Genomic DNA, 23,638 nt, shown 5'->3' with positions numbered 1-23,638 from the left:
TATCTCAGGTGACATAAAATTTGATAAAGCAAAGGCATTTTTTCCCTTCCTCCTTTCATAGTCCCACAGACCAAGACAAAGTGAGAGAATCAAAAATCAGGAGACATTTGGCTGCTTCTCTTCTACCAGGGGTGGAAAACTTGGTGCATGCTCACCCTGGTCTCACTCAAAAGAGAAAGCTGCTGAAAAGCTTGGGCTATCACAGTATCACTAAGGTTGGAAGAGACCTCAAAGATCATTGAGTCCAACCTGTCACCACAGACCTCAGGACTAGCAATGTCACTCAGCTCAGGGTGGAAAGCCTTCAGCACTCTGAGGTCTAGCTAGGGGCTGCAGTTCACTAGCAGGCATCAGCTGCTGTTGCATGTGGCCATCCTATATGCCCAGGGAAGAAGTTTCTCTCAGTTGCTAGGATGGTCCTCTAGAATAATGATTATTTGACCTCTCTAGAACCAGGCAAAGCATCCAGGACTACTTGGGTTTAGACTCAAATAACAGAACTGGAAAACAGGAAGAACTGATCCGTCTGCAGCACACAGCACCCAACAGTACAGTGGTTTATGAAGACCCCCAGCAGCATGGACACACACCAGCAGGGCTATCAAAGGCAGCCAAGTGCCCTTTGCTAGAAGCATCACTCTAAATCCAGTTCAGCTGCTGCAGCACCGTCCCTGCAGCCCTCAGGAAGTGCAGCATGCAATCAGCAGCCCTGCTCCTCGCATGCTGCACTGCCTTGCTTCTCATCAGTGCTCTCCTCATTAACTAACTCATCTCAACTGAAAGAATGAGGCACATTGCTGCACGAGTCGCCTTGTGCCTCAGCAAAGAGAGGAGTGCTGCCTGTGGGCTGCTGCCTACCTCCAATCTAGTTTTCAAATGGAACACCCAAAGCTATAGCAGAAGCAGGGCTTTATTAGGCACAGGGCGCCCACACCACAGTCATTCATTAACTACATTCCTCCAAGGGAAGTTCTGCTACTTCTCCCTGACCTTACTGCTTGAGACAGAAATTTATTCTCCTGGTGATGATTTCTGCTTACCAAAAGAAAAAAAGATGATTCTGCACTCTGAGGGAACTGCTGCCTCTTAAAAAATGTATGGCTGACAAAATAAGTTGACTTTTCACTTGCACATTAAAGCCTAGATGTGGAACAACAAAAAAAATCTTTCACTGAAGACTGTCTAACATTTGTCTTCTAAAGTTATCAACCAAATGTCACTAAAACTCATGCAGTCTTTTACTTTCCTACATTGAAGTCATAGACGGTTGTGCTCTCATGCTGCAAATAGGCTCCCAGTAAAGAAAAATGAGGTTTAGCTATCATATGGTACATCAAGTTCCACCTGCCCTACAGGAGACTCACATGTCATCAGGCAATTAAGATGCCACTTCACTTAGCAACCCTTATGTCATGTGAGGCTTTTTATTGGAGGTGGGGCAATAAAGAAATCCATAGCACCCTTTTGGTTACTTCTAATTACATTAATCTCTTGCATCTATAAGATTAACTTCTCCTCCTACATACTATTCATGCCTGTAGCCCTACAAGGAGGCTGAAATCCTTGAATGCTGAAGCTGCTGGGAGTTTTGCAACAGAACTTCCAGAGCTCAAACTTTAGTTTCCCCTCTCCAGCTGATAGAATACTTCTGTGATGGCTTTCAATCTGTTTCTTTTTCCAGTCTTGCTGGGTTGAAAAAACAGCCGAGGTGCAAAAGGACAAAGCTGTTTTTCTGTCATTGACAACACCACAAGATGGGCTTAGCACATTTGCAGCTACAATGTTGTCTATGGTTACCTTTGCTTGGCAGTTCAGCATCTTGTGACTATCCCTGATAAGCCTAGGAAATGCAAATTGTCTCTCACAACCTACTGCTGTACACACAGCCCTTGGATTTTCTGTGTTACAAGACCAAGTGACACGGCTAGTTTACTATTCCAAGGTCATTTAGAATAGAATAGAGGATGGGATGGGATGGAATGGAATGGAATGGAATGGAATGGAATGGAATGGAATGGAATGGAATGGAATGGAATGGAATGGAATGGAATGAACCAGGTTGGAAGAGACTTTTGAGATCATTTGATACAGGTTAAGTGAAGTTCTAGAGTCAAACTGGTTCAACTATTACTCAACTACAGTTTTGTGTTCTCTCAGCTAACAAGGCAAAAAGTCCCTGGGGGATAACAATAGAATACGAAGCATAAACCCCACAGCTTGTTCCTTTGTTTTCCAAACCTGAAAGGCATTATCTAGAGATTCACCACTTACTAGCACACATACCAGAGTGCAGCCTGAGCAGATGGTTCAAAGCAAACTGTCAATCCCTTTGCTTTCCAAAACAGCAGTGAACAACTCCAGCTGCTTTCCAGATCAAAAATATTATTGTCATTTTGCTATCGCTGCATGCTGAGGGTTATGTAACAAAAATGCACATGTCCCTCTGCCTGGAATGCAATTAATTTCCTCCCTCCCCACTGAGAGTGGTAAGCAGCAATTCAGACAGTCTGGATGCTTCACTTTTGAGCATGGCCAGAGATGCAACCCTGGAAGGATTCCACGTGGTAACCCACTATTTGTAACACACCAGTCTTTTGGAGGTCTTACAGACAGGGTGTATTTTGCAGTTTGGAAAGAAAATAAACACTATCATCCTGTTTATACATGACCTTAGTGTCTGTAGGATGCTATGAATGCTCTGCTGTAGTTCTGCTTGAACTATAGACTCTGCTTTAGGTTGGAACTTTAAATGCGTCTGCAAGCTAGACGAAGTTTTGGGCTCCCCAGCTCAAGAGAGACAGGGATCTGCTGGAGAGAATCCAACAGAGAGCCATGAGAATGATTAGGGAACTTGAGCACCTCCCCTATGAAGAGAGACTCAGCGCCCTGGGGCTGTTTAGTCTTGAGAAGACTGAGGGAGGATCTCATCAATGTGTATAAATCTCTGAGGGGAGGGAATCAAGTGGAGGGGGCCAAGCTCTTTGCAGGGGTGTGCGCTAATGAGACAAGAAACAACAGGTACAAGCTTGAACATAGAAGATTTCACCTCGACATGAGGAGAAACTTCTTCACAGTGAGGGTGACAGAGCACTGGAACAGGCTGCCCAGAGAGGTTGTGGAGTCTCCTCTGGACACATTCAAAGCCTGTCTGGATGCATTCCTGTGCAGGCTACCCTGGGTGATCCTGCTTTGCCAGGGGGGTTGGACCCCATGATCTCTGGAGGTCCCTTCCAACCTCTAGTGTACTGTGATACTATGAAGTAATTGCTTCTGATCTGAAGCCAGCTGCTACACTTGCTGCATCCTTTGGTATGCAAAAATAAGGCATTGTGCACTACTGACATTAAACCAGCAGCATAATCCCATCTTCATTTACAAATATCCAAACACCATCAATGCAGGTGGTTGAGTTCAGATTCCATAATGCTTAACCACCTTGTGCAATTTGCTTCCAGAAAGACAGCAACTGGAATCCCTTTGCTCAGAACAGGGCACTCAAGAGAACAAAACTAATTTCCTCAATGCAATCTTCTCTGCAACGTGCCTTTCATCTTTGTAATGAAAGCACCCAGGGAGATTTCTATCTCAACTGTAAGATCTTCAGGACAGGAGCTGTCTTTCTACAAAATGTTGGCACCACACTCGACATCTGTCAGTTTTTCCTGTGATATAAACACAAAGAGGTGATCAACTGTATGCTGGGTGTCAACTGAGATGAAACATTAACTTAGTGCTTAACTGCAGCAATTTCCTTTAATGTCTTACTACGTGGTTCAGCTTGTGCTGCATTTCTGGCACTGTTTACAGCTGTGGGGAGCACCTGCAGTGGTTTTGCTATTCTTACCTGGTTAAATAGGCCAGGGCCAGCTCAGATGCTGAGGGTTTTTGGGGTGCCACCTTTTTAATAGGGATTCCAGCCTCCCTCAGCAGCTGCCTTTCCTTCTTCTTGCGCTCCTTTTTTAATTTTCTCTCCAGTTTCCTCCTTTCCTCTGCTGTAAGCTCCTCCTCCTCCTCTTCTTCTGCTGCCTGAAATAATCGACATTTAAATAAAGTTGTTCATATTTATATAAGAAAGTGAACAAAATATGCATCAATCTTCAGAATTTTACTGTTCATTTCCACGACCTCTCTATTCTGCTCAAGTACATAACTGTACCTTGAGTACTGTGTCCAGTTCTGGGCTCCTCAGTTTAAGAAGGACATTGAGACACTCGAACGTGTCCAGAGAAGGGCAATGAGGCTGGGGAGAGGGCTCGAGCACAGCCCTGTGAGGAGAGGCTGAGGGAGCTGGGATTGTTTAGCCTGGAGAAGAGGAGGCTCAGGGGAGACCTTACTGCTCTCTACAACAATCATGAAGGGTGGCTGTAGCCAGGTGGGGGTTGGTCTCTTCTCCAGGCAACCATCACCAGAACAAGAGGACACAGTTTCAAGCTGTGTCAGGGGAAGTTTAGGCTGGAGGTGAGGAGAAAGTTCTTCCCAGAGAGAGTTGTTAGCCATTGGAATGTGCTGCCCAGGGAGGTGGTGGAGTCACCATCCCTGGAGGTGTTCAAGAGGGGATTGGACGTGGTACTTGGTGCCATGGTTTGTTAGTCATGAGGTCTGTGGTGACAGGTTGGACTTGATGACCTTTGAGGTCTCTTCCCACCTTGGTGATTCTGTGTAAACACTGCACTGAGATCTGTGCAACTGCCCTCTGTAGCTCATGATACTGTTCTCAGCAGCTCAGTAATCTGAGCACCTTCTAGCTATTTAACAGCAAGAATATTAACATTTCTTGTGCTGTTTGTTCTCCCACACTCAAATCTGAGGGGGGAATGTGTTTCATAGTGGAGGGAGGGTATGGATTAATTTTAGCATACACACATTTTACGTGGGAGAAGTAGGATTTCCTTAAGATCCTAACTCTCTGGGGGTGTTTGTTGTGTAACCTCACACTTCCCTGGACTGAAAAAAAAACTCTCTGCCATACAGGGGCTTAATCTGCATTATGCCAAAAGACTGGTGACAACTACCATCTTCATCCAAAACCATTTGGAGATCCTTTAGCAATCTTGAGTAAGCACATACACAATCTTCAATAAACAGCAGTGTGCCCAGGTGGCCAAGAACGCCAATGGCATTCTGGACTGCATCAGAAACAGTGTGGCCAGCAGGAGCAGGGAAGTCATTCTGCCCCTGTACTCAGCACTGGTTAGGCCACACCTTGAGTACTGTGTCCAGTTCTGGGCTCCTCAATTTAAGAAGGACATTGAGATACTTGAACATTTCCAGAGAAGGGCAACGAGGCTGGGGAGAGGTCTAGAGCACAAGCCCTATGAGAAGAGGCTGAGGGAGCTGGGGTTGCTTAGCCTGGAGGAAGCTCAGGGGAGACCTTATTGCTGTCTACAACTACCTGAAGGGAGACTGTAGCCAGGTGGGGGTTGGTCTCTTCTCCCAGGCAACCAGCACCAGAACAAGAAGACACAGTCTCAAGCTGTGCCAGGGGAGGTTTAGGCTGGAGGTTAGAGAGAAGTTCTTCCCAGAAAGAGAGATTGGCCATTGGAATATGCTGCCCAGGGAGGTGGTGGAGTCACTGTCCCTGGAGATGTTCAAGAGGGGACTGGACGTGGCACTTGATGCCATGGTTTAGTTAGTCATGAGGTCTTGGGTGACAGGTTGGACTTGATGACCTCTGAGGTCTTTTCCAGCCTTATTGATTCTATGATTCTAAGTTTCTTCAGGCTTGCAGACAGAACAGTTAATTATTCACATCTCTATTCACATTAGTATGAACATACACATGAGCATATTCCAAATGAAAATTTGCTATTTCACATGCAGATGAAGAGGGTTAAATAGATAGTGCTGAGTTTACCAGGGAAAATCCAGTATGAGATCACAGTGCGGAAATAAAACCTTGTTGCATAGCAAGGTGAGTCTGACTCCAAGGACTCCTAGATGTCTGAGAGAGAAAGATTCATTTGTATCTTTCCAGGCAATAGCTTCACTGAATTATTAAGTATCAACTAGAAGCACACCTGAAAAACTGCAGCTGGTCTAATACTAGAGGGCTGCTTATTCAGTGCCCTCCTCAATATTTCCCTGAGAGAGACATTACAGAACCTCAACTTTGGGTACTTTGGGTATCCAAACACCTAAGAACCATGGGAAGCAGGAAGGATTTGGACAACACAATCCATCTGTTCTGTGAAATGCTAGAGCATCAGCAACCACTGGAGGCCCCAGCTAGATGCAAAAGGAAATGCTCTTCCTCCTTTCCACTTACTTGCTCCCTCCTTACCCATTTGAGGAAGCCATAACCCAAAACCTGAGTGCACAAGATCAACTGCTTTATGAACAGATCTGTAAAGCCCACTTTATAAACTGGCAAATCCTTAGTGTTGGATCAGTTTGTGCTAGTTGAGTGCTTTCCAAAGAAAATTGAGACGTGGTGCTAAATAACATTATTTCTCCTGACATTCAAGCAAAGGATGGTTAAACAAGATGATACCTGGACACAATCTTATTTGCCTTTAGACACCTGCTAAAGACTAAACATTTGTTCAGTGTCAATTCAGGTATCATCTGAGTTTACTCAAGCTCATCTTTTCAACTTGCTATTTCCCAAGACCCAGACAAAAGCAAGGAGGCAGAAATCAGACATGGACAGAGAAATCAGAAATGGACATGAGACAGTAAAGAGGATTTGTCTGGATTTTGTTTGGTTTGGGCTTTGTTTTATTTGGTTTTAACTTTTCAGCTGCTTTTATGGAAAAGCCAGCATTGATGTGCAAGCAAGCAAGGTATGTTGCCTTTGTATAGAAGTTATTTGATAGCTCATGCTCACAATTAAACAATATTTAGGGTGCAGGTGGGTAAGTAATTGTTACACAGGAAACAGCATTTTCATTGGAAAAGCCACCCTGGTGCTCACTAAAATAGCCAGCATTGATGTGCAAGCAAGCAAGGTATGTTGCCTTTGTACAGAAGTCATTTTATAACTCATGCTCAGAATAAAACAATATTTAGGGTGCAGGTAGGTGAGCAACTGTTACACAGGAAACAACATTTTCATTGGAGAAGCCACCCTGGTACTCGCTAAAATAACAAACCAGCCACACAAAGCCCAGGAAAACACTGAGGGTGGTCATTTACAAAGTGTTTGTAAAAGATTACTCCAGCAGCTGTCCAACAGACGACACACTACAGTTAATCTTCTTTCAAAAATAATGCAATGAATTTGTTTGCTTTCCTGTGAGCTACGAAGCTTTCAAATAAAAGTGACTGTGGCACATCATTAGAGCTGGTCTGATAAAGCTTCTTCAGACTTACAGTAAATGTGTATCTCTGTACCTTCCCTTCCCCCTCCCCACATTCCTTGCACTATCAAAGAGCTTTTTATCCCTCTCCCTGACCGCTCCATTAAAAACAAAACAAGTTGCTCCCTCCCTTGTAGGTCTCCATGTAAATACCGAGCCCCAGACAACGGTTGTTTCCAGCATCACAATTGATGCACCGTGGGCTGTCTGAAACACAAGCATTGTTCTCCCTGCAGGACTGTGGCTGTCCTGGGCATGAAAGAGTCAGGATTTACAGCTGGAGGTACCTTCTGTTAGCCCATAGCATCATCCAAGGAAAATGGGATTCATCCAGCTCCTGCCTGGGACTGCCGGCAAATGTACTGTGAAAGCACTCACAACCAAACAGCTTTTTCAGTTATTTTATCCATCCACCTCATCTTGAATAATCTAGTGGTAGGTGCCACAATCTGTCCTTGCCTAGTTTTTCATTTGAAAGCCACAAGTTTCACGTGGTTCATAAAAACACCCACATTTGGGGGGGTATCACCTCCACGGAAGCTGAGGGTACTTTTATCACCATTTGAAAGCAAGCAACACAACCAACCCCAACCTTTCCCTAAAAACCTAGGCCTCAGAAGAAAACAAAGCCAAACCTTTCGCTGGAATGCAAAGCCTGGCTGTATTTATTTTGACATGGATGGGCTCTGTTGTGATACTCTCTGCTGATGCATCTTGCTTTTCCTTTAAACCAGCAGCCTTGCTTTTCAATTCCACTTCTCCTGAGCCATCGCTGGGGACCATTTCGCTGAAAGCTGTGGCCAAAGTCTGGGAGCCATTCAGGAGTTTCAGTATTATGTCATTATTTAGATGAAAAAGAAAACCAACCCAACACCCAAACCCCTAACTAACAGAACTTCATTGTTTTGAGGTCATAAATTTTCCGTGTTGTCTCCTCCTATATTTATAAAGTGACATCACAATTTGTAGCGCCACAATTTACTCTTAACTACAAGGTTGTAAAGTCCGTAGTGGTGCCTGGGAGACACTTGTTTATTGACGTGATAAATTTAAACCATGTGCATCCAGGAAAAAAAAAAACCCAACCAAAAACACAACACTTGCTTATTTGCAAAGCCTGCTGAGAGCTACCACACCACCTTGGATTGTGGGCTCATTAGATCTCAATCTAAACAAGGTCAGGCTAGGTCAGTGCACTTGAATGAATGACATTCAGAGGAGAGCCAGTGTTTTCTCGTGATTAAGGAGGTGGGAGTCTTCCACTTGGAAGCTTTCCAGAAGGCCTGAAAAGGTGATAAAAGGGATGTTGCCACTGGAAGGCATATTTTGAGCAAAAGGCAAGACCCCCAGATCTTCAGCACTTGTGCTCATAAAAGTCCACGTGATCTGCGCAAGGGGCTGTGAGCTCAGACATCTCCAAGCAAATTCCCCAAATTCAGATTATACCATGCCCATCTGCATGCAAAGTGCTGTGACTGCCAGTGCTGTGCCTTTCATCAGTGCCTGGCTCTGAATTCCTGACTTGCACATAAACACAGTGATATACTGTAAATAGTCTAAGAGGTCTGACTCAAAATATCTGGAGGCTTCAGCTGTGGCAGTTTCAGATAGCATCTGAAGTTTCCCATTATTCTTTGTAATCTGGAAATACTGCACAATTTGAAACCATTTTGTAGGTGATCTTTAGAAATGAGCTTACCCATCACAAATGGGGAGCCATCTGCAATGGCAGCAAAGCATTTAATAGTGTAAAGCAGTCCTGCTAAGCAATCCAGAGTAGAGAAAATCAACCTCAACTGCAAGGAAAACTGGCAGAAAGCTGTACCCCAGGCAGGGTTTCTTGAAGATATCTGAGCCTTTTCTCTGCAGAAAGGGTGGCAAACCTCAACAGCCATAGCTTTTTCAGAGACTGCATCTGTGTAAAAGCTTCTACTGTCAGGGGACTAGGAACCATAATAACTGGGCAACCAGTACTGAGATGGTATTAACAGGACACTAATTGCATTGTGTTTCAGCAGAGCAGTAAGTGCATTTGTTAATTTGCTTCCAGATTTATAGTTACCCAAAGGTCCTTGACTGCCTCATACTTGAGTAGAGCTGAAGACGTCTTCTAAAGGCTTCTGTTCCTCCTCCACACTCCTCACTGTTTCAAAGACTCCTACATTTGCATCCCTAGCTGTTGCCAGCACAGAATAACGTTGACAGGGTCAGAAACACTGAACAATTACCACAATGAACCAAATACTCATGTATTACAAATTCGCCTCTGGGATTTGCCTGTGTAGGTCTGAACTTTCTGCCTGTTCAGGGGTTCAGCCTTGCTGCCAAACCTATAGCAGTAACCACAGACCAGCCACACCACCAGATCTACTATTTATTAGTATCAGTGAATCCAGCTCCTCCAAAAGCCAGTAGGCTTTAACTCTTTTCTACCAGCACAGCAGCACAAGTCTGTAAAACAGCAAGGCAGGCAGCATCAGAAATTCAGAGGCTTAAATTATAGGTTGATTAACAGGGCCAAACATATTAAAAGGGTGCCCAATTTTTTAACTGAAGAAAAAAGTGGGGAAATGTATGATGTGGCTTGTTTCATAGCAGGAGCGTTGCATCACCATGTTTGTTCACTAAGTTCATGTTATTCAATAACTTTTAACACAGAGAAATGTCAAGAGGGGCTTTGTTCACTGACCAAGAGCTGATGAGGAGCTACCGACCTGTCACATAATGGCTTCTGCTTACAAGTAGCCTTTTGCCCTAAAAAATGCTCCATGCATGATGATATCTCCATGCATAACGTTGTGTTTCGCTCTTACACGACGCATAGGAACCCAGATAAACAACTGGCCGTGCGCCAGCCCGTAGACAAAAAGCAGCATCTGTAAACACAGCTCAAAACCTACAAGGAGGAAAGGCTGGCAGAGCCTTAGGTGCCAGGTTCATAAAAGACAGACTGACAAATGATTTACTAGCTGAGGCTGGCCAAAGAACCGTGTTACAACTACAGCCACAGGATTTGTATCGAGCAGTTCATGGCCGTATTGAATTGAAATAACTATTTCGTATCATTCCTCCAGAAAAGAAGCAGTACGACCAGAAAGGGCATGTGAAGTTCCACTGCATGCAGAAAGCAGATTCTGAATGAGAAGTACAACTTCTAGAAGCATAACCTCCTCACAGCATGTCTCTAGCTTTAACCAGGGGGAAGATTCGTCTCAAATCAGACGTTGCTCAAAAGAAAAAGCAGTTTTTCACAAAGCCTAGGTGGTTTAGGATCTCGACTCCTCACCACAAAAACATTGGGAATAACTTACATTAAGCTGATTTGGAAAGATTTCTGTAGACTCAACCCAGGCAGAAAAGCCTCAAAATAAGTTCTGCAGGAAGCCAGATTTAAATGAGAACAAGCTTTTTTCATCTTTCTGATCCAGGAAAGGATTCTTTTAGTGGTTGGGTTAAGTGTTGCCCTCTTTCTTTAGGAGAGTCCTTGTGCACTGAGCTATAGTATCTCACCAGCACAAGGTAGCACCCTAAATTAGCAGCTGTCATTTAGAATACATGCACCTTTATTAGCTGGCAACCAGGCTTAATTTACAACTATGTGATCTTTACACAGATCTGTTTCACATGTTTACGGCCAGTTGTGAGGAGCACATAAAAGTGTTATCATTAGGAACTGCTGAACAAGAAGAAATTGAACAATTTCCTCAACTAAATGAAAGCATTTATAGGCACACAGAACAACAAGGATTTACAGAACCTAGGCTTGTTGAGCTCCCCTTTATGGATTGTTTTGCTCCTATAAAATATGTACTGCAGCAGCTTCACTTCTAAGGCAGGAATTAGTACCATATTTTACTTCCCCCTTTTCCTCCACCAGTATCACAGCCCTGAATGCAACAGAAATATTTTAAGACACCACCAACAACTGCAGGCTTGGGGAATGCAGTTTTGCTTCATTTGCAACTCCAGCACTGCCAAGGAATTTCACATATTTGTTGAAGGATTTTGCTCACACTCTTAATTAAACCATGTGAACCAATCAGAAGAAGATGGAATAAAAAAAAAGGGGGGGGGGGGGGAACCCCTTGGAAATTTGTATCCACATCCCTGTGGCTTACACACAGCCCTTTTAACCCCTCCCCAGAAACACAGAGAGGAATTTTAATAGAAGGAGCCACGAGACTGTCGCAGCACTCAGCATTAACACAGCCACCAAAGTTGTCGACCCCTTCAGGGGTGCTGACGAATTCTTCTCAAGCTTAAAAAGGCTTCGAAGTGCCAGAGGAGGTAGGAGCAGAGCACAGGCTGTTTTGAAATCCTTGCTGAAGAATAGGGCTTTTTTTTTTCCCTTTTCCCCTCCTTTTAAATAAATAAATAAATAAAATAAATAAAACAACCCCAAACCACGAGCTAGAGCTCCTCCAATGAAAGAGGTACCACAGGGTGTAGGCAGGTTGCCAGGCGAGCTCGGCAGCGTGACCGCACTGCATTGAGTTTCTTTAATGAAAGCCAGGAAAGAACACATTACACAGTGTTTCTTCTGAGAGCCAGCTAGCCTCCAGTGATTGAAATCAATAAAAACAGTCGGCAAGGGGCCCAGTGGGGGAAGAGAGAAATCTCCACTACAGCATTCAGTTTGCTTTCCACTTTCTCCCTCCCCCCCCACCTAAAGTTAAACTCTGAAGATCACCATGACAAGCTACTTCGCTTCCAGCCCCGGGAAGACGCTGGTGGGGATTTAAAGGAAGCGAGTGCTGTGCCTTCGCCTCCCTGCCTTCGCTCTGCCCCCAGCGTGAAGGAAATGAAAGGCTTGTTTGGAATCTGAATCCCTCCTGGAAAAACTTCATCAGACAAGTGCATCGTTCCGCAGTTCAGGAAAGGGATGGATTTTACGGTCGGAGAATGCTAAAAGGTGAGAGGGGAAGAGAAAAGCAGGAAACTGATTCAGCCAGAGCCCACGTACAGGCTAGGATGTCCACCACGGCAGAGGGGACCTCTGAAGCTGCGGGAAGGACTGCAAGCCAGCGCCTGAGCTCGGCAGGATCCACATGTTAAGGCAGCCGAACCCCCGGGGCACACGTGACTGAGCACCGACCCAGGTAAGCAGAACCTGCCGCTCATGACCCCCTGCGCCGCGTCCCACACCGGACCCTCCGCAGATTGCCCCACGTCCTCCCTCATTAACCTCAGGCAAGTTAACGCTAAGCTCGTCGCGTCTGTAAATCGTGTCGGGCCGCTAATCCTGGCTGAACTATAGGACAGGCACAAAAGCCCTTTGTTTACCGGGGGCTTTTTTTGCCTTGAATTTGGTATCTGACAAGGTAGGACGGGAGCATTGCGTAAGCTCAGCCCCTGGAGGGGTTCACGCTGCCGGTCCAGGAGGGCCCGCTCGGAGTACGGGAACACGGCTGACAGCGCGCTGGAGCCGCCTGTGATCTGAGAGAGTGCCAGTAATGAATTTCTAATGCGGTCCACATTTATCTATTTTAGTTATGTATTTCAATCACCATAGCAGCCACATACAGTACATACTTGGACTGAGTTCCATGTGCTGCTCTGCAGCTTGCCTGCACGGGGGCGAGCCTGATTGTTTTCGTCGAAAAGAACTTTGCAATTAGACGTTGAGACAGCCAAGGGGGATTTCTGGCACCTTGTTCAGGAATGACCGGCAGAGGCTTACCCGGCACATGGAGATTCTGCCATCCCCCCCCAGTGCATGCAGTTTTTACAGAGATAACCCTATGGAAATGGGAAAGATAAAGATCACAGCTGTAGAGCACAACATTCTTCTGAAGTGTTTTTTGGCCGACTTCAGTGAGACGTGAAGGGTGAAATCCAAGCTCACCTTTTGCAATGCAAGCAAAAAAATGATGATGGCTGCACCTCTGTTCCAGCAGCGGCAGGAATTGACTGGAACAGATAATAAATAGGTGCCTGCAGAGCAAAAGCGACCACGCTCGGCCCCTCCACGCTGGTCACCATTAGATGTTGACAGCAACACACATGCTCGCTGTCAGAGAGAGCTGGGAAGGGACTGGAAGCCTCCACTTAGTGTTTTGTCACCTCATTAACCCAAACCTGTCTGGTGTAACCCCTGGACGACTCTGCTGGTAGGAGAGACTTCCCAGCATCTCCTCTCCCCTATTTCACTACCAGCAGGCAGAATGTAAGAACTAGTACAGCAAATGTATACAGGTGCAATGTTGCTCTTTCTTTAGAAAACAGCCTTTTGAGAGTGATTTTATTGTTTTCACATCACATGGAAATGGAAATGACCCCATACACTTGAAGAGTGACCTGGAGAACACCTCCATGACCAAAAGAAAGGGGTTGTTATTTCTGCGCCTAAATTTAAGCACTTTTAAAGCCTGGACTGTTCTGATCAAGCTATGAAAACAGCTGAAGCAATATTTAAATAGCAAGAAGTTTTACTACTGATTTTATCAGTCCAGACTTGAACTGTTCACACAAAACAGTCACAAAGTTATAGCTGAAGAAGCAATTAAAGAACAATAATTTACACTTCAAAAAAGCACAGCTGTAAATTCATAATAGAGTAACAGGGCCCCATGTAAGTTTTGGGGCATATCCACAGACCCACAATTCACCTTCTCAAAACCTGTTCCACGCTTTGCCTCCCTCTGCACAGACCCTTTGCAGAAATGACAGCACCTTCATACATAGCCTGCAATTCACAGCAGTCACTCCCACCCCAATCAACGAGTCTGTTTTACACTGCTCTCGGAGCTAAATTTATCCTTGTGCAGAGGAACTCTCTGGAGTCTTTACTTAACATTTCAAATGAGGAAGGCTTAGGTGGGACTTAGACAATGCACATCATTTGTACTGACATTCTCCAGCTCAAATGATATTCCTGCACATCACTCCCTTGGTAGAAAATACAACTATTATCTTTAAAGCAGAGTGCAGGGTATTTTTACTTGTAGTGCTAGCTTTCAAAAGCTAAGTGGTATGAGTTTCCACAGCATTGACTTTCAATTATTTTCAAGCAAACCACATAGAAAAAAAAATGAATCATGTTATCTTTCAGAACTTTTGACCTAGTACAGATATTCTAGCAGTCATACCCCAAGGCAAGACTTGTCAAACTTCTTCAGTCACACTCTTGTTATTCTAGCAGATTCCATGAACAGTGACCCAGTCCTTCAGACTCTTTCTTAGAGTATGGAGATCTGGAATAATCCCATGCAGATTCCCTGAACAGTGACCCAGTCCTTCAGACTCTTCCTTAGAGTATGGAGATCTGGAAGAATCCCATGTTGCTTTGCTGAGCTGGATACAAAAACCCACAACTAATGGGAGCCTACTTCTTATCTTTCTACTAGTCTTGATGGTCCCTATCATCAAAACACATAATCAAGAGATCCAGTCAATGCCAGTTGTCTTTACAGTCCTTTACAAGTGGTAAAAGAGCTTTTAGAATACAGTACAAAAGGTTTTGTAATGGTCAGCAAAGTAGATTAAATTGTTTTAAAGATGGAAAACCAAGAATTTTGGTTTATTCTCATCTGTCTAAATCTTTATGAAGGGAAATACCTGGGATTCTACAAAACAAGTTGAATGGCTGTTCCAAAAAATGATGAAATTCAACAATGAAAGTGCAAACATCAGGATCTGCTCAACACCTGGATAGCCCATCTTGGATGAAACATAATACTTGTGCCTGTACTGGTGGAAAAAAGTATTGCCATCCCTTTCCAATTAACATAGTCTGACACTTCTTGAGTACTGTAAAGCTTCAAGATATCTCCTTTCTTATTTACACCAGTGGTTCATGTCCACAGTACTGGATTCATTCATCTGAGTGTATTTAGTTTGCTCAGTCTCAAACTGACAGCTTCTCTGTAACACACCCATTCTGACTCAAAAAATAGAACAGAATTAAACATCCACTTGGAGAAGGGGCATTCTCCCCCATCTATGGCAAAGGCTAGTGAAGCAGGAAACTATTACATGAAAAATAAATGGTCAGCAGTCCCTAGGAAATGTGGCTTTCCTTACAATCCAAGCAGCAATTCTTATGTTTGACTCAGGCAGACTTTTTTGTTAACAACAAGAAGGCATCAAAACCCATCAAAACCCTTCCTTTCTCTTTAACATCAAGTTGTCATTAACTTCATCTCCAGAGTTCAACATGATATATAGCTATAGGGAATTCATGTCCTGGCATTTATCTACACTCTATTTTCAAACTCTCTGTATTCTCCCAGACCTCAACAAAACTTCCATTCATTAATTTCTTATTAAGTAAGACTAACATCACTTGTAGTTTGTTATACTCAGATCCTTTAAGAAACCTAGCTAAATAGTCCAGAGTGTATTCCATGCATAGATATATCTACATACACTCCACTGCATGCACACACATGGAATATTCTGTGATGAGTAAGATGCTAAAGGAGACACTCAAGAAAACAGAGTAGGCAGCATTAATTTCTTTAGCAGAACATGTTCATTTCATGATTCAATGACCCTAAAGCAGACATTCACATCAGTACCCAGAACACAAGCAGCCCCCCTCAACTGTCCTGCACATTCATACTATGACACCTGAGCAGAAGGGTATCAACAACCTCACATCTTGGCACTTGGTTTGCTTTACACTAGGAAAAATAGTTCAGGAGACAAGAGAACTGGACCCTAAGTTTGGTTATGAAAGCTTAACCCAAAATGAGGAATTAACAAGATGGACATTACAGATTTTTGCATTTGATAACCAGAGATCACACAGAATCACAGAATTGTCAGGGTTAAAAGGGACCTCAAGGATAATCCAATTCCAATCGCACTCCATGGGCAGTGACACCACACCAGATGAGGTTGCTCAGAGCCACATCCACCTTGGCCTTAAAAACTTCCAGGGGATGAGGCTTCTACCATCTCCTTGGGCAGTGTCTCACCACCCTCATGGTGAAGAATTTTTTCCTAACATCCATTCTGGATCTACCCACTTCTAGTTTTGCTCCATTCCCCCTAGTCCTGTCACTACCTGACATCTTAAAATGGGTGTCTTGGACTGTGACAATTCATTTCTGTGAGATTATTATTCTTGGAAATATGTGTAATTTCCATGACTAGACCTTTGAACAGCTTTACACAAAATTGTAACCTGTTAAAAGAAACAAATACTGTAAAGCTCCACTTCTATCTCCTATACAGTTCAGTTCCCATAGAATATCCTGGTTGGAAAGGTTTTGTCTCACTGAGAAAGGCCAAGGAATTATGTCTCTCAGAGCTGGCACAAACTACACAATCTAGCTTTCCTTCAAGTCTGCTTGCTGCCCTTCCAATTAAAAATGATCAAGTGCAAGTAGAACAAGAGGACACAGTCTCAAGCTGCGCCAGGGGAAGCTTAGACCTGAGGTGAGGAGAAAGTTCTTCACAGAGAGAGTTGTTAGCCATTGGGATGTGCTGCCCAGGGAGGTGGTGGAGTCACCATCCCTGGAGGTGTTCAAGAGGGGATTGGACGTGGCACTTGGTGCCATGGTTTGGTAGTCATGAGGTCTTGGGTGAGAGGTTGGACTTGATGATCCTTGAGGTCTTTTCCAACCTTATGAATTCTATGATTCTATGATTAAACTTGACTGGTGTTGGGGGGGGGTGGAAAACTGAATGCATTTTTTGGTCAGTTAGAAATGGTCTCCTGGAAGTTCCTCAAGAAAATCCCATCAATGTTTTCTGCATTTTGAAAGTCTGTGAAGTGAAGGTGCAACCCATTCCCAAATCCTCTGAGCTCCCTGATAACTGTAGGTCTATGATACTAACTTAAGCTGTCCAAAGCGATCCCACAGTCCTGGAATACTGGAATGACATCTGCTTTTTATAGCTTCAGGTGTGCCCTCATTATGCTCTGGTGAGGCAGAGCAGAAGATTGAAAAACAGTTATGATTTAAGACCCTAAATTAAAACCTGTTGACTGTTTAGTAAGAATACTCCATAAACCCTGCTTGTGTTTCCACAGACCACACTGAAGGATATCACTGTCAGAGCAGCACAATACAAGGTGGTGGTGGTTGCTTATTTTGAATTAAGGCACCTAGCAACTTAACCCCCAAATAAATTTGCTATTAATCTGCACTTCAGTACTCCCTAGCCTACAGGTATTTACAAAATACTACAGGCTTGCAGGGATTGAATTTACAGCTGATGTCAGTTTCAAAGTCAGGCTTTACATGCAGAAGTTATTTGCATCTTTGAGAAACCGAGTATAAACACAGCAGTAAAAAACAAATGGCAGCTGCCCACGTCGGTTTGAAGTTAGGTATAAAATAGAGTGGATAATTACAGAGGGAATAACAGGTGAAATAGAAGCAAGCACCGACCAACACACCAGCAGGAGGATTAAGTTTATCACGTACCTGTTGTGTTATCATGTAATTTTGCAGAGATTAAACCAGAGGGAGGTTCTAAGGTAGGAACCAGCAGTGATGCCTTCATTGCACGCAGGGCAGCGCGGCAAAAAGTGCTGGAGATGGTCATTAGAAAATACAACCCTCAAAAGGTAAATGTTTGAATTGTTAGGGAAAGAAGAGTCAACATTTCCATAGTGCACAGTTGATAATAGCTGGAGTGGGAATGGACTGCAGAGCTTTAAAAGTGAAGTAGTTTATGCTTGGCAGAAGAAAAGGAAAGTAAGCACTTGAACTTAGGGAGAAGCTTCTTTGCTTTGAGGGTGCCGAAGCACTGGAACAGGTTGCCCGGAGAAGTTGTGGGGTCTCTATCTCTAGAGACTTTTAAAGCCAACCTGGATGTGTTCCTGTGCAACCTGATCTAGGTGAACCTGCCCTGGCAGGGGGGTTGGACTCAGTGATCTCCAGAGATCCTTTCTAACCCTTAATGTTCTGTGATTATGTGTCAAGGTAGAGAGAGGTTAACAGCAAATGGAAGGTCCATCTCAAGGGAAATTCTGACCTTCAAACAACTTAACAACAAAAAAAAGTATCTAATCTGGCAAAAAGCTAAGATGCAGAATTATTTTTTTAACAGGAACATATTTCACAGTATCACAGTATCACAGTATCACAGTATCACTTAGGTTGGAAAGGACCTCGAGGATCATCGAGTCCAACCTATCAACACAGACCCCATGCCTAGACCATGGCACCAAGTGCCACGTCCAATCTCCCCTTGAACGCCTCCAGGGTCGATGACTCAACCACCTCCCTGGGCAACCCATTCCAATGCCGAATGACTCGCTCGGTGAAGAATTTCCTCCTCACCTGGAGTCTGAACCTCCCCTGGCGCAGCTTGAGACTGTGTCCCCTTGTTCTGGTGCTGGTTGCCTGGGAGAAGAGGCCAACCCCCTCCTGGCTACAACCACCCTTCAGGTAGTTGTAGAGGGCAATGAGGTCACCCCTGAGCCTCCTCTTCTCCAGGCTAAACAACCCCAGCTCCCTCAGCCTCTCCTCATAGGGCTTGTGTTCAAGGCCTCTCCCCAGCCTTGTTGCCCTTCTCTGGACACGCTCAAGTGTTTCAATGTCCTTCTTAAACTGAGGAGCCCAGAACTGGACACAGTACTCAAGGTGCAGCCTAACCAGAGCAGAGTACAGGGGCACTATGACCTCCCTTCTCCTGCTGGCCACACTATTCCTAATGCAGGCCTTTTTACTTTCAAGGAATGCAACATATTTTGAAAGAGAGAAATCAAACTAAAATCAAAATTAAAGATTCTACCTTAACATAAGGCATTCCAGTACCGTGAATGTGAACTGTGAAAACAGTTATCATACTCTTCTGTTGAAGGTTAAATTAAAAGTCAAGATGTTTCCTAAAATACTATAGAATAGAATAGAACAGAACAGAATAGAACAGAACAGAATAGAATAGAACAGAACAGAACAGAACAGAACAGAACAGAATAGAATAGAATAGAATAAAACAGAACAGAACAGAGTAGAGTTGAGTAGAATTAACCAGGTTGGAAGAGACCTTTGAGATCGTTGAGTCCAACCTATCATCCAACATCATCTAATCAACTAAACCATGGCACCAAGCACCCCATCCAGTCTCTTCCTAAACACCTCCAGTGATGGTGACTCCACCACCTCCCTTGGCAGCCCATTCCAATGGCCAATCATTCCTTCTGTGAAGAACTTCTTCCTAACATCCAGCCTAAACCTCCCCTGGTGCAGCTTGAGACTGTGTCCTCTTGTTCTGGTGCAATAAAGTTGAAATCTCCAAAAGAAAAAAAATAATCAAGCTTGACAAAAAATAGTGTCTTACTTTTGTTTTGGGTGGTTGGTTTGTTGGTTGGGTTGGTGTTGGTGTTTTGGAGGGTTTGTTGGTTTGTTTGTTTTTAGCAGTTGGGTTTGTTGTGTTCTTTTGGGGGGGATTTTTTTGTTTCATTGGGGTTTTGTTTGGGGATTTCTTTGGTCGCTTGCTTGGTTTTCATTTCCTTTAGAAACTATGACTGGGAGCTAAAAATCATGCTGTAAGGTTTTAAGGTGGAAATTGTGAGGTGACCTTCTGCCAGTGATGCAGGCAGCGTGGTAAATGAAACATTAAGTGAAGAACAGGGAGCAAGGGAACACTGGAAAAGTTAGGGAAGCCAGGAAAATCAACACCTGACTTTTCTTGCAAGAAAGCAAAGACCAAAAATTCTGCACTTCCAGCACAGAATTCTGTGAATGAACTCTTGATTTATTTAATGCTCCTATAATATCCATCACAGACCCTTAAAAACTTCTACCAATTAACTCCAAAAAGCTCAAAGCAGTTTGGAAGCGCTGATCTCTCTCCCACAGTACACAGTCCAAGAGGCACCCAGTAACAATGAGAAGTGCAAATCCACGCTAAATTCCAACTTTCAAGTTATAAACAACAGCATGATTCATACTTTTCCTGCCTTTGAACAATGTTTACAGTCTGTATTTATTTCTTTTCAATTCTGCACCCAGATCTTCCTCTGATTAGACTTGGGATACAACTGCAAATGGAAGATAATAATCTGATTCATCACACACTTGACAACTTTCATGACAGGAAGCAGGGTGCATGTTGGCAGTTTGAGGCCAAACTTTGCAGCTTGCCCCAGGTAAACACAAACTCAAACCAACAATTGGAACTTCTCTGCTTAAAAATTCCAAACTTTCAGGCATATATTTAGCACAAGATGGAATCACAGAATTGTCAGGGTTGGAAGGCACCTCAAGGATCATCTAGTTCCAACCCCCCTGCATTCCACTAAATCAGGTTGCCCAGAGCCACATCCAGCTTGGCCTTAAAAACTTCCAGGGATGAGGCTTCCACCACCTCCCTGGGCAACCTGTTCCTGTGCCTCACCACCCTCATGGTGAAGAACTTCTTCTTAATGTCTAATCTAACTCTCCCCTCCTCTAGCTTGGATCCATTCCCCCTAGTCCTATTACTACCCAACACCCTAAAAAATCCCTCCTCAGCTTTCTTGTAGCGCCCCCCCTTCAGACACTGCAAGGCCACAATAAGGTCTCCTTAAAGCCTTCTCTTCTCCAGACTGAACAACCCCAACTCTCTCAGCCTGTCTTCATATATCACAGAATTGCATTTTCTCCTTTCCTATAATATGTGCTCATTTTTACATACCTAAGACCAAAAAGGGTTTTAGTTCCCAGAGTCCCCAACTGAATAAATGTTCCCAAACCACTTTGCTTTACACACATTTTTGCACATCGGTTCTTTTGCACCTTTTTAAGTCTGCCCAGTGTAGCTCCTATTAGGATGGCCTGATGCAGCAAACAGAGCTGACACCCATTGCTTCCTGCATCCCACCCAGAGCCTCCTGCACTCCTTGTCCCTTGCAGGCAGCCCTGGGCTGAGGAACAAAGGCTGAAGCCCCGTTGTGCTTGGCAGAACATACACAACAGAGAGTTCTTCAACAAGGTGGAAATGCTGCTCAGAGATTAAAAAATAAATAATAATCAAAGAACCATTAAGAATTAGCCACAATGCTGTTCAGTCCCCAAAGGTGACACAGCTCCTCTCATCCAAGATTTGTCACATCAGCATTTACATAATTTTACTAAGTATTTGATATGCTGAATCACCACATCTCATGAGCAACAGGAGTAGGCAGTCTGAATGAAAGACATAGAATGGTTTGAGTTGGAAGGGACCTTAAAGATCATCTACTTCCAACCCCCCACACACCATGGGCAGGGACACCTCCCACTAGACCAGGTTGCTGAAAGCCTCATCCAGTCTGGTCCAAAATACTTCCAAGGATGAGGTGTCCACAACCTCTCTGGGCAACTCACTTCAGTGTCTCACCACCCTCGTAGTAGAGTTTCATCATAATGTCCAATCTAAATCTGCCCTGCCTAGTTTAAAACCATTGCCCCTTGTCCTATCACCACATGCCCTTACAAAAAGCCCCTCTGCAGCTATCCTGTAGGAGAGGACTTACATGAAACCTCCTGGACAGTATTCCCAAGATTTCTGCACACAGGATCAGCAGGAAGGCCACTGAAGATGACCTCCATGCCAAATGGCAACAGACCAGAGCTCTACATCTTCCACACAATGTAAAGCTGAGCTTAGCTTCAGTGTAGTTCTGCTGGAGAAACAGAGTGAACAAAACTCCAAGCAGTGGGTAATGCAGCTTGCATGACATTCCTTGACTCCCAGCTGGTAGTTATTTTAGGGAATCTGACAGTTCAGAAAGGCACCATACTGTGTTTTAACTACTGTAATTAACATAACTAACAGTTCTGGTTGATGCTTTCTAATGTTTAGATGTATGATTCAACTCCAGCTGCAGCCAGGCCTTCTAAATGTCATGTGTTTTTTAGGCATCAGCAGAGCCTTGTATTACTACACTTCTAGGCTAGGCTTGGCCAAGGGCGAGATACTGTGGTTAGGAGATCTTCTGCACTCATTTATCTAATGACTACTCTGAAATGCAATTTCATAATTATCTTAAAGAGTCCTGCTGCTCTGAAGAAGGCCATGGGGCCTCGGGTTTTTTTTAATGACCATGACACCTACTGGAAAATTCAAAAGGCACAGAAAAATGGGAGAGGAAAAAATACAAACCCTGCACACATGAGGCCCTCGCTGGCAAAATATATAGAATGTTCTGAAGCTGACAGTTTTATAACTCTAAATGGTTTCACAAATGAAATCCAAACAAAGGAGCAGAGTTGTACTCTAAATCACTCAGCAATTGCTGCTTAGAAAAACCAGCAACCACCAACTCCAGCAGACAAAAAGAGCTGCTTTAAGTAAGCTTCAATGAATGGGAAAAAAATGCCAGATTTCTTTTTTTCTTTGTTGTTGTTCTTCTTCTTCTTCTTCTTCCAGCTTTGTCTTTCTATATTCTTGAATCTGTACACATCATGAGTCAATTCTCCCTGACAAATATTGTATAACCAACAATCAATCACATCAGCTTTTTATATGTTGAGGGAAGTCAGATACCCAGTGATAAAACGAGTTCAGGCAGAGGGCATATGTTAAGCAGCTGTGAGCCCCTTTAAGCTGTCTGGATGCCTAAAAGCTTAATGTAATTACAGAGAGCTCTGATTTCTTCCTTTCCCACCTTACACTAGAATTTCCTCATTCTAGACAATAGAAATTATTAACTTCTGGGGAGAAATATAGGCACCCAGTGACTGCAGCACTACAAGCAGCATGCTTATAAGTTAGAGACGGTGTATTTTGCTTACAGTGAAAGATTGCACAACCAAGTACTTCTGCTTAGGCTCTAAACATAGCTTCACTTATGGATAAAAGAATCTCAGGTAAAAGTTTCAGGCACAATTTAAACCTGCAGAAGTTAATGCTGCTGCCAAAAGACACATTCTCCACTTTCTCCCACCTTTTCCTTGGGTTGGCACAAGTGTTTGTGTGGCCTTGTAAACTCATCTGGGTTAAAATTACCTCTCTATCCCCTCCCCTCCAAGGTTACTTTAAGCTCAAATAAGCTTAATTCAATTCACTGTGAATATTTCTTGCCAGCAAAAAGAGGAGGTGATAGAAAGGTGGAAGCAGGTGGTTATGAAGCTTGCTGGGTCCCACTTCTTTGCAGCCTCTGGCTGAAGAAACTGTTGCTTAAAATAAATACAAGTGCAAAATACATAATCTAATAAATATAAGTGTAAAATATGTCCTGTTGCAGTGTGTATCCTGCCTTCAGCTTAAGAGGGATGATGAACTTCAGCTTGTCAACTTAAAAATCATCACAGAGCTTTGGGTATTTGCTGCTTTTTAGGAGAGCCATGCATTGCATGGTTTGGGGCTTTCAATTATTTCCCTCTCATTTCAAAATGACAGTAGAGGTCAAGTAAAGGCAAAAGACATCATTTTTTTGCTTCCAAGGGCCTGAACTCAGGCTGTTCTGTGAA

At 43.7% G+C, this 23,638-nt stretch overlaps 2 protein-coding genes across 18 annotated transcripts in view; one reads left to right on the top strand and one right to left on the bottom strand.

The window, feature by feature from the left end:
* The window catches only part of CUNH7orf50 (chromosome unknown C7orf50 homolog), a 158,862-nt gene that overhangs the window by 33,493 nt on the left and 101,731 nt on the right, over positions 1 to 23,638 (bottom strand). For 3 of the 12 annotated variants that reach the window (XM_068146715.1, XM_068146705.1, XM_068146706.1), the window contains exon 2: positions 3,845 to 4,026. The exons of 8 other annotated variants lie outside the window; for them this stretch is intronic. Coding sequence is in view for 3 of the 4 variants with exons in the window: in XM_068146705.1 (XP_068002806.1) it covers positions 3,845 to 4,026 (182 nt within the window). In the remaining variant the exon portion in view is untranslated. Of the gene's footprint in view, positions 1 to 3,844; positions 4,027 to 10,450; positions 10,481 to 11,692; positions 11,789 to 23,638 lie in introns of those variants that run through there. One more of the 12 variants, XM_068146716.1, reaches the window with a different exon arrangement.
* The window catches only part of GPR146 (G protein-coupled receptor 146), a 61,118-nt gene continuing 48,990 nt past the window's right edge, over positions 11,511 to 23,638 (top strand). For 3 of the 6 annotated variants that reach the window (XM_068146699.1, XM_068146703.1, XM_068146701.1), the window contains exon 1: positions 11,791 to 12,397. The gene's annotated coding sequence lies outside the window, so the exon portion shown is untranslated. Of the gene's footprint in view, positions 12,398 to 20,215; positions 20,353 to 23,638 lie in introns of all 6 variants that reach the window. The other 3 variants (XR_010988357.1, XR_010988355.1, XM_068146702.1) reach the window with 2 other exon arrangements.

The sequence above is a fragment of the Melanerpes formicivorus genome, unplaced genomic scaffold (assembly GCF_026170545.1).
Source record: "Melanerpes formicivorus ecotype bairdi unplaced genomic scaffold, bMelFor1.0.p_v2 SCAF_14, whole genome shotgun sequence".
In the NCBI taxonomy this organism is placed as follows: domain Eukaryota; kingdom Metazoa; phylum Chordata; class Aves; order Piciformes; family Picidae; genus Melanerpes; species Melanerpes formicivorus.
This window is presented reverse-complemented; position numbering and strand designations above follow the sequence as displayed.